Genomic DNA, 10,234 nt, shown 5'->3' with positions numbered 1-10,234 from the left:
ATATTATAATAATAACGGTAATAATAGTCTTTGGAGCCTGCGGAAGGCCCTGAAGTGAACTCTGTTAGATATTTAACAGCAATGGCGAAATCAGATTATGTATATCAATTCTGATGCACGAAGAGAAGGACCCCAATTAAGTGGCTGTTTTCGTTTCAAAGAATCAAATGATGATAACTATAGCTCTAAACAGGACCAATAATGCTTCTCAGCAGGCCCACGGGCTGGCCGACTGGCTAGAACGTGCAACGGTGTGTACGTGGTGGGAGGGCAACAGGCCTTCGAGAAGCAATCAGTGCAACTTTCCGGTGTTTGCTTCATTATATCTGAGATTTCATTTCTGATCTGAACGTACGCGAATTCAAGTAGATGCCGAACAGTGCTAAATCGATCTCAGAACAGTCAGATCGCGCTCGTATGCCGTTAGCCTACTAATAGCCTATTTATCAATCAGGCGTTTTCCGATACCCACAGCTTGCACCATTTGCTCTTAATGCTCCTTTAGGCACGGCCAGTACCTTGGAGGAGGTTCGCTGAGCAACGTCGACGACGTCATAATCCGCCGAGTTGAAAAATTTTACAGCACGCCTATCTATGCGGCTGTCACCCGCAAATGGCCTTTGTATTTTGCCGTGTCAACTTCTGCCTGTATCAGACGCGTTTACTATCGACATAAGCGAGTGACCATACGTGAAACGAGCATGAAAAAGAGATCGAATTAAGAAATAACGAAATCGGAACTTCTTCCCGAATCCCAGTGAGCGATGTTGATTGTGACGACGCACTCTGATGCTATCGGATCGTGCAAATTGGTTCTGGGCTCCGTAAAAATGACCAGAAAACGGAAAATGGGACCGACAATACTATGCTAACGAAAAACGACAGAATCCCCTGTTCAGTTAGTGTTCACGTAAGAGATTTGCTTTGTTTCCATAAACAAGCTACATAAACACCGACGCTTTGCCTTTATATATGCCAGCAGTCCTATGAATCACGGCTGCTTGCGGCTTTACGGTGCCCGCTACGCCCGCAGCCTTCATCGCCACCCGAAACAACTCGATTCTGGCTTCTCTTTCCCTTTTCTGTCTTGCCGCATATTTTCTGTCCGTTCTTCTCGTCATAGTCTTCCCCGCCGCGGTTCACTCGAATGGTCTACCAATTTTTCCCTGCTTGTTTTTGACCTTGCTTCTACCAGTATTTTGTTGCTTCAAAAAGACCCGGTGCCTGCCTCTTCCTTATCGGACGTATTATCTGTGGGTCAGAAGCTCCTCTCGTGGTTACCTCCTTTATCTACCAAATTTGGCAACACCGACAAAAAGAGCAGCAGCCGGCAGGCGAGCACCACGCGTAATCTGCAGCCACAACTGCGTTGATTAAATCGCACTTATATATATAAACAATCCAAATTCAACCGTTTCTCCCTAGATTAACATATTGATGAAAGAAAAAAGAAAAATCGACAAGTAGTGGGGAAAGAAAAGAATGAATAATGCAGTATGTTTCGTGGCTGGCGGCAGTTCCAACCGTATAAGCTCCGCTTAGTACAAGCAACGTACAGCTGTTGTCGTCATAGACGTCAATTTGTTGGTATCACCTTGCCATTATCACCGTGCCCATCTTCGAATCGAGACGGCGCTGCTACAACTACTACTACCGATATAACTTCAGCATTAGCGGGCTCACGAACCTGTCGTTGATCGAAATGTATTCCTACAACACTGATGTTTCAGAACCGGTGAAGTGGGAGACGGCTGCCATCCCAAACAATAGGACGGCAAACAAGCGTCAACATAGTAATACATAGCAGCAGAAGCGGTCTTTTTGTGTTGTGTTATCGCTGCATACGTATATGCCTATATAGTATCACCGATATCTTGAATCGAATAATCGAGCAGCCTGAACAATGCCGAGCTGTTGAAGAAAGGTGGGAAAAATAAAATTGATCTTATGGAAAATATATACGGTGAGTATCGCTGTTAGCTAATATTGACTTGACGCAATGTCAAACTCTGTAATAGATTTTGTAAGTGAAGGTGGCGGGCGCCGCCGTCGCCTCCGCATTACTTAGCCAGATAGCATTTACTCGTCATTTTTTCTATTATGATCTTAACGGTGGACCCATTTGGTGACTCTTGAAGAAACTACCCTACCGGGAGCTTCGAGCTAAGCAGAATGCTAGTTAGAGATGTTGGCCGAAAAATGTAAAAATGCGCCTGTGCCTATAAATAATGTTTGTCTTATATACTTATCTTCTCACCTTAATGAATGCGTCAATCGAGAGAGCCGTGTCATGAAGTCGATGGGCTCGAACCGAGCAACCCTGACGGGGCCTCCTGTTGTAGGTGCTTATTATAAATGTACAAGCGAGCTAAGCTTATTTGTCCTTTCGCTAATGTAGTGTCATCACTTGACATATCTTTTACATCTCGCTATGAACCTTTTGTCCTTCGTACATCTGCGAGTGCATTTACCCATAGATCTATCCAAAAACCTTTCCTTTGTACGTACATCCAACTAATACAAAATACTGGCATTAATACCGTCCTATTTTAAAGTCATAATCAAACGTGCAGACATATTAGAACAATAATCGTAATGTTGATACCCCCACTCTCTGTTGTACGTGTTTATATATAGATATCTGTCTTTATCCGTTATTCTGTTATACGCACACCTACATACATACATAGGCTGCATTTAACAAGTTCAAACGAGCATCAAGGAACGCGTTGAAATCGGAGCGAGTGACATATTCTCGTATAAGATCACACGCCTGACTATCTAACTCTGGCGTCCGGTGAATGAGCTATGAATATCTCTAATGTACGTTTCCTGTTATTGTTGTTCATTACTACAAGGGGGAGTGGGGCGAACGTGTACATTTGAAAAATATCGTTAGCGCGGATGAGTGGCCAGTGTCGAGTGAAGTTTTAATCAGTCTTTCGGAATATGTGTTCCGTCGAGCTTGGCTGGCTCCCTCTCGATCTGTGCTTCGGGCTCAAACGGTGTTGATGCTGATCGTGTACCTCTATCGGAATTAGGACGAATGAAGGCTTTGACGTGCCTGCGCAGAGGTACATGTACTGGCCTGCAAACATTTTTGCTTTGCCGCCTTCGTTCCACTTATGCGTATGCGAACTACGTAGCATTTGAGTATAATTGAAAAAGTTGTACTTCTTCTTGCCAAATTCATATGATCAGATTGAAGAACAGCCAAAATTCGTATAACGGAGTTTGATCTGCAAAGGAGGTAGAATGGCGTCGGGCGAAAGACGCTTCTGAACTGCGCCTATAGTCTGTCGGTGGTCTCACGGATCACAGACAAGAGCCTAGAAGACAACAGGTCACAAACGAGTAGATTACGCATTTGATTAAGCAGATGCAGCGGTAGCGCCAGTAGCTGGAAGGAAAAGGATGGAGCAGGAAATTTTTTCTGTTTTAGAAAAGAAAAAATGAGCTAAACTGTAGACGGTTTAATCCTGACCGTTACATCAATAATTCTTCCTTTCCCTCTATTTCCCCTATGCCTATCTGTAATTACTTGCTGTAACGCTAATTTAATTTTGCTCATTATTCGGTGATATGGCTAGCGCCGCAGTTACCCGTGGTGATGCGTCCATTTTTTGTGAAGCCAATGTAATTACTGAGCAACAATCAGCAGTACCAGTAGCAGCCGTTATAATAATGCCTTTTCTGTTTCCATATTGATTCTTTCTAGAGCTATATCGAATAAACGAAATATTAGAGGATTTAAGTCATTTTCAGATTTTTTGTTTTTTTCGTTAAGTGTTAATTGCTCTTGTCATTAGTTTGTGTCCGCCGTTGGTTTTCGTTCTCAAATTCTACTACACATATATAGGACTATGCCGCAACTTATATACCGCTGCAGGGGCAACAATACCGCTTGCAGGGTATCGCTTATGTAATGAGTGTGCTTCTGCTTGTTGGCGAGCTCTGTGCATCATAATAATGATGCACTTACGTTTATTAGTGCAAGGCGATGGGAGGGCGTCACTGTGCACGGCATTTTTGTGTGTTTATTTATGTCTGCGTATTGATAGGCAACTGCCTGACTTCCACCGGCGTACAGAATTAAACCGCATCGGCTATTTCAATGAATAGTCTGATAAAGTCGTGATCAACCGGTTATATACACCGGTTACTATTCGCTTTGTCTGCCGATAGATCCACCGCAATCGCGACTCGTTTGCCACGTGAGCTTCTTTCTTTCGTTGCCGATCTTAGCCCCTGATGGACTTGCCACCATCGATATTGCATCAGCGCTGGCTGCCATTAACAGCTAACCGTTCATAGCAACAACACTACAAATCAGTGTCATTAGTCATCCGGCTTTATTCATTAGCCGATCGAACCTACGTAGCTAAGCAAAGGCTATAAGACGATCTGTACAGAATCGATCCCACATCCCAGTACCCTACACTCTAATAGATGGGCACTAACGCCGTGGACACCTTCTGGCCCACCGCTGCTGTTACGGCCCACTCAGACCGCTAGAGGGTTAACACTTTTCCACGATGCCACCCCCCTCCCCCCTCCCCCCCATCTTGTTCAGTTAAAGCATAGAAGCTTAATTTATAATTACCGATTCCATCACATATAGTTTAATTCCGATATCGTTGTCGGTCAGAGAATAAGTTAGCTTCCTCCCTGTTGTAGGGCGAATAGGGTATTCGAAGCTTATCAATGGTGCTGCAACACAGTTGCCGCATATATATGTCTGTGTGTGTGTATTTGATTTGGTATGTCATAATAAGAGCAATAAACTTGCGTAGATTAGGCCAGATACAACAATCCATAGCGAGCGAGGACCAGTGATGACTAGGAGGTGAAGTGATGGGAAGAGGCCACGTACATCACTTCTACGCCAGCAGTATACCGTTGAAGCTCTGTCAGCCACAGTGCGCATAGACCATTGCACTATCTGGCTGATTTGTTGTTTTATTAGATTCTAGTGTGTGTGTAAGCGTGTGCTATCATTTGCAATTTATATTCGTCCTTGTCTGCTTTTTCGGCCACCCAGGCCTTCGTTGCGGGCTTTGTTTGCTCAACTCATTCTTTACTCTTCCTTATCCTGCAGCCTGCTTCCTTCCCTGCCTCTTTTACGTCGCTTCTAGTGATGCAACATGTGATACCCTCGACGTTTGCCTAATAATAAGTCGTTATGAATGCCCATGTCACTCTGCCTTCCTCGCCAGCACCGGCAGCTTCAGCACTACCGTCAGTAAAGTGTCCGTGTTATCATCTACCTCATCATTATTAGACGCGGCAGCAACAAACGGAAGAGGTATAGCACTCGAGGTAGCAGAAAAAGACTGCTGTTGTCGCTGTTGCGGCCGCTAACCACCACCGTTACTGTCGCTCTGGCGAAGTTCGCTATCAGATCTTTCTACTCAAGGGATAAGCTAGCGTCGAATGATCTTGGGACCGACATGGCATAACATCATGCGCGATGCCTCAACAGGCCATACGGTCGCTTTGGCCATTGCGCCAAAGTTCTGCACTTCAGCGTTCTCTATACCTCGACGGCGGCCGACTGCAGCTTGACTACGTGCCGTCGAGGGACGGCAAAACGGGAAGCAACAGCAGCAGTTAAAATAAAGAAGACTTGCTTCTAAGCGGCCTACATCAGTAACAGCAGCCACACGCCCAGCTGAAGTCTGGGATCGTTGCGGTCATCATTGTTGTACACGTACATATGTCATGCAAATAAGGTTAAAGGACAATTAGGGATATCCAACAGTTTGTTGGAATTGTAATATTAATGTTGTGAGTTTGCACCGATTATATACTACACACTAATTATACATACTGCAACACGTAGTAGCGTGTAAAGCATACATTTTTCTCAAAGCTATCCTGTGCTTGAACGTTGGCTCAATCCTAAAACTTACTTGTAGACCTATCTGTGTGCTAATCACTGCGTTTGGCAAGTCCTAATAGTATATATATTTATTGAAGAACTTGAATGATAGCCGCTTAATTCAAGCTTACGGTTAAGAACGCGGTGAAGCTAATCAAGTTATTGGAACTTAATTAAGGTAACTACACCGACTCTTAGCGACAAATATTTTAAGCAAAATATTTTTGTTTGTTACAGCCCCAGCCCTGTCCCTGGAGCTTCGGCGAGTTTCGGTGATCAGTTAGCTCTGCAAGCCTTACTGCCATTTGCCGGACCGGTATCTCTCCTGCCCTTCAATACAAACCTCACAGGAGCTCAATCGACGTTCAATGCAACTTCGCTTCTATCCATGGCCTTTTCTAAATTGCCCAATCCAAAAGAAGCCCCTAGTCCACAAAGACTCTTCGCCAAAGAGCTAGGTCATGTTTTTCCACCCTCCTCTCTCAGCCCGTTGGACAAAGAACCCGCCGATAGCTCGTCATCGGAATGCGGTGAACCGAATAAAGTGATCTCTTCAGATCCGCTTCTGGGTGCTAAGGTCATTCGTGTAGGACGCGACCCAGTAGATCGAAAGCATCACATAAAGCGACCCATGAACGCATTCATGGTATGGGCCAAGGATGAGCGGCGCAAGATCCTAAAGGCGTGCCCCGACATGCATAACTCGAACATATCCAAGATTCTCGGCGCCCGCTGGAAGGCCATGAGCAATGCGGAGAAGCAGCCATACTACGAGGAACAGTCGCGGCTTTCCAAACTACACATGGAGAAGCATCCAGATTACAGGTACCGGCCTCGACCCAAAAGGACTTGCATTGTGGACGGCAAGAAGTTGCGCATCTCCGAGTACAAGATGCTGATGAAGCAGCGTCGCGAGGAAATGCAACAAATTGTGGAAACTCCTGGCCAGGAGGGAGTCGAGATGGTGAATGGAAGTTCAACTCCACCAAATCTAGATACGCTTTCGCCACCGCCGCTTGACACGCTCAACTCGTTCGCTTCGGGAACACCTATTTCCGCGATGACCAGCTCTATGGTTCCGGTGTCCTCCATAGGACAGATGGCCACCATCGTTCCATTAAGTGGCCCTGGGCTGGCCTCAGGTCCACCCACACAGCCCGTCTGAGCCTGCACGAGGCATGTATGTCGGATCTAATTTCCTCATGCTAGTCGACTGCGTCGAAAGTAGAAAACGGTTAGTATACCAATTTAATTACAGCAGTGCTTCGAGCGCCTCATTCGATAAATTGTAATTTCTATTCGTATAATCGTGACGAATCTCTTTAATACGAACTGGCGTGCACTTGCACGTAGGTAACGCAATAAAATTGCCACGTGTTAGTACCGTCGTCTATTTGTCGCACTGTTTTTTTTTCACGTTTTAGCCTGATCTCTCCCGTTCATTCCTGGGTTCTGATGCCGTGACGATCGTGAAGCGTCAATTATGAGGCGGGCCTTCAAGTACTTGAGCTCGCCGCCGACACCTCCTTATGTATTCGGTTTTCCACTATCTAACGAGTCAGCCTATCATTAGGGTAAGAAGAAGAGGATCCCCTACGCAGACATACGCACTCACTTTTGCTTACACTTAGACACACCTGCACAGTGGAGCACACAGAAGACGCATATAAACGGCGTTAAATACTGAAAATAATTGTACCATATAGTGTACACAAATGTTCCGCTATTCCTGAGCAAATCTGGATGTTCTTTCTCCGCTGCTGCTTCCGCCGCTGGTGTTGGCCAATGTCTATTCTGGAAAAAACAACGCCAACATGTGGTAAGGTACAAATTAGCGTTCCAGTATCTTATTTTGCTGTATCATCTGACAGTTACAGACTGGTCACCACCTTTGCTATCGACAGCCGTTCTACTTCCACCTCCCGTTATTCTTTTTCTTCAGTAGCTGTAGGTGCCATATAAAGCAATAGTCGTCCGTATACATTTGAAACACCCCAACCTGTACACTCCAGAAGAGTTTGTATCAGCGAACTCCGACGTAAAGTTTAATATCCGCTAGGTCAAATACATATCGTCGAGTCTTAAAAGTGCATTGAGTAAATTCACGTAAGTGTCTACCCTCAACTTAGGCAAACGTCTACTTTCACGACAAAGGCGATATGTTCTATTTGTAGTTGCAGTTAAACATTTTCTACAAATTATTAATTAAAGCTATTAAAAAATAATGAAAGAACGAATTACTTATACGTTAACTAATTGAAACATAGGCATTCCTATACAGTAACATCGAACGTGTAGGTCCATATTAAGGTGCTATACTCTTTTAGTAGTGCCTTGCATATTGTGAGGTCCAACGAATAAAGAAAGTGCACTGATCAAGTTTTCATAGCAAGAAAGTACGCTCAAGTCGGCGCTTGACAACCAAACAGGTGAACATGGCAATGAACAGCGTTTCTAACCATTCAGAGCGTTAGATCAAGAGCTATGCGTAATTTCCTACGTGAGTCTGTTGACTACAGGAGTGCTCTATGCACATTCTGGTGAAGTATCGTCTTTTACTTCCCACCACTGACAGTTTGCGCTGGTCCGCTTCTGTCTCCCGTATTTTTGGTGCGAAGTGGGGGGCGGGGGGGGGGGGGGGGGGCATCGCCTAACACAGTCTTCTCTTCGTCCAGATTGACGTTCCCTCTGTTATTGTTGTTGTCAGCATCATCGTCGTCGTTTTTGAGATCTCAGTAGCAGTTGAACGATGGATTTGGCCAATATTCGCCAATTGACAGGTAGTAGCCGATGGTTGCCGATCGTCAGGAGTCGGTCCCCACATCAACGAGTTCTTTTCTGCGACGCGTGCCTCTACCTCCCCCCCCCCTCTCTCTCTCTCTCTCTCTCTCTCTCTCTCTCTCGCTGTGTATGTATCTCTCTTGCATCGAAACGCTTCCCTTGTCTTAGTCGTCATTCTGCCATCATCCTATTTGGTCCGTTTCGCGTTGACTGACTAACCATCACGTCCACAATAGACAGTTGCGGCAGCAGATCATAATAAAGGCAATCGATAGGCAACAATTTGATACAGTCGAAGGCCCGATTCGTCGGTTTCCGTTCATTCGGTTGCCAATTGCGATTATCCATCATGGCCGAACTGTGTGACCTTCTACACGCATTCTTCGCATAGTTGTCCGTAAGGCGTAAGGGCGACCTGAACATAAACCTATCATTTGAAAGCATGGTGAGATGCTCAAGAAACGACCGGAGGAAGTGTCAATATGAGAATGTCTACCAGCTGTCTTAAAGCAGTCTCTGAGCTGGGACAGTTATTAACCCATCTATACATATGGAGGGCATCAGCCTTAAATCAACGCGTACATTTTACTTCGAGTACAGATCCACTTATAAGTCGTTTCGTTAATGGATTCTGCAGTGGACGTTTCTAAAAAAGAATTTGCAATAACGTGAACTAGCCTCTCTTCAATACTATGTATCCATTGATCATGTTGTTACCCCACTAATATATATCAAGGCCTGGTTCGAAGTAGTTAAATGTTGGCCCTATATGTATATATGTATATACTGTTTTTTCGGTCGATTTGGCTGTTTTCTGTGTTGCAACAAGCGAGAATTGATAGAACAACAGCAAATGTCCTTTGCGAACGACAAGATGTTGTACGGTGAGCACCGTTTGTTGTTGAAATGGTACGGTAGTATTCCGCAAGTGTTATACAGAATAGAGAAGACATTTCTTGCTGGCAAAGGTAACGAATCGAAAATTTCGAAAAGATTGGTTCATTCCAAAGTTAGTCAAGAAGCCAAAGAAACCACGAGTCAATAAGAGTATGGCTGCAGTAAGGCGTGGTGTGAGCACCGACCCAACGATTTTCACGCAACGTCGTGCTCGACCTGGTCGATCGCGGAGCACCTTGCGACTAATGTCGAAGCACGAGTTGCATCTTTGTCCCACCAAAGAACAATTAAGAAACAGTTAAAGGTTCAGACCATTATAAACGTTACTAATCACATACCGAAGCAAAAAGTGCGGGCAAAAACTCATTTTTAGTTGAATGATGATGTAAGTAAGAAAAAAAAATCTCATCTGGGTTACGACGAACCCAAGGGTAAGTGTCGAACGACCACTTCACTCAAAAGAAATGGACGATACGCTGTGTTTCTCAAGCGAAGGTATTATTGGAAGTTTCGTCCTCAATGATGATAGAACGGTAGCATTAGTCAATGTTGAGCCGGCTTGTGACATGAAATTAGAGACTCGGAAGCGAACGACTTCCGGACTCAGCAACATGGAAAAGCTTGCACGGTAAAGAATTAATCTACTTGAAGCCATATTCCTATATTTTACTGATT

The 10,234-nt window shown here is 44.7% G+C and overlaps 1 protein-coding gene across 4 annotated transcripts in view; it reads left to right on the top strand.

Annotated features, from left to right (window-relative positions):
• LOC111249118 (uncharacterized) overlaps positions 1–10,234 on the top strand; it is a 200,731-nt gene that overhangs the window by 183,844 nt on the left and 6,653 nt on the right. For all 4 annotated transcript variants that reach the window (XM_022802524.2, XM_086988489.1, XM_086988492.1 and 1 more), the window contains 2 exons: positions 6,119–7,115; positions 7,306–7,455. In XM_022802524.2, the coding sequence (XP_022658259.1) occupies positions 6,119–7,046 (928 nt within the window). In that variant the 3' untranslated portion in view covers positions 7,047–7,115; positions 7,306–7,455. The remainder of the gene's footprint in view (positions 1–6,118; positions 7,116–7,305; positions 7,456–10,234) is intronic.

The sequence above is a fragment of the Varroa destructor genome, unplaced genomic scaffold (genome assembly GCF_002443255.2).
Source record: "Varroa destructor unplaced genomic scaffold, Vdes_3.0 BEIS01000004.1, whole genome shotgun sequence".
Lineage (NCBI taxonomy): Eukaryota > Metazoa > Arthropoda > Arachnida > Mesostigmata > Varroidae > Varroa > Varroa destructor.
Note: the sequence above shows the minus strand (reverse complement) of the source record. Positions and strands in the feature narration are given on the sequence as shown.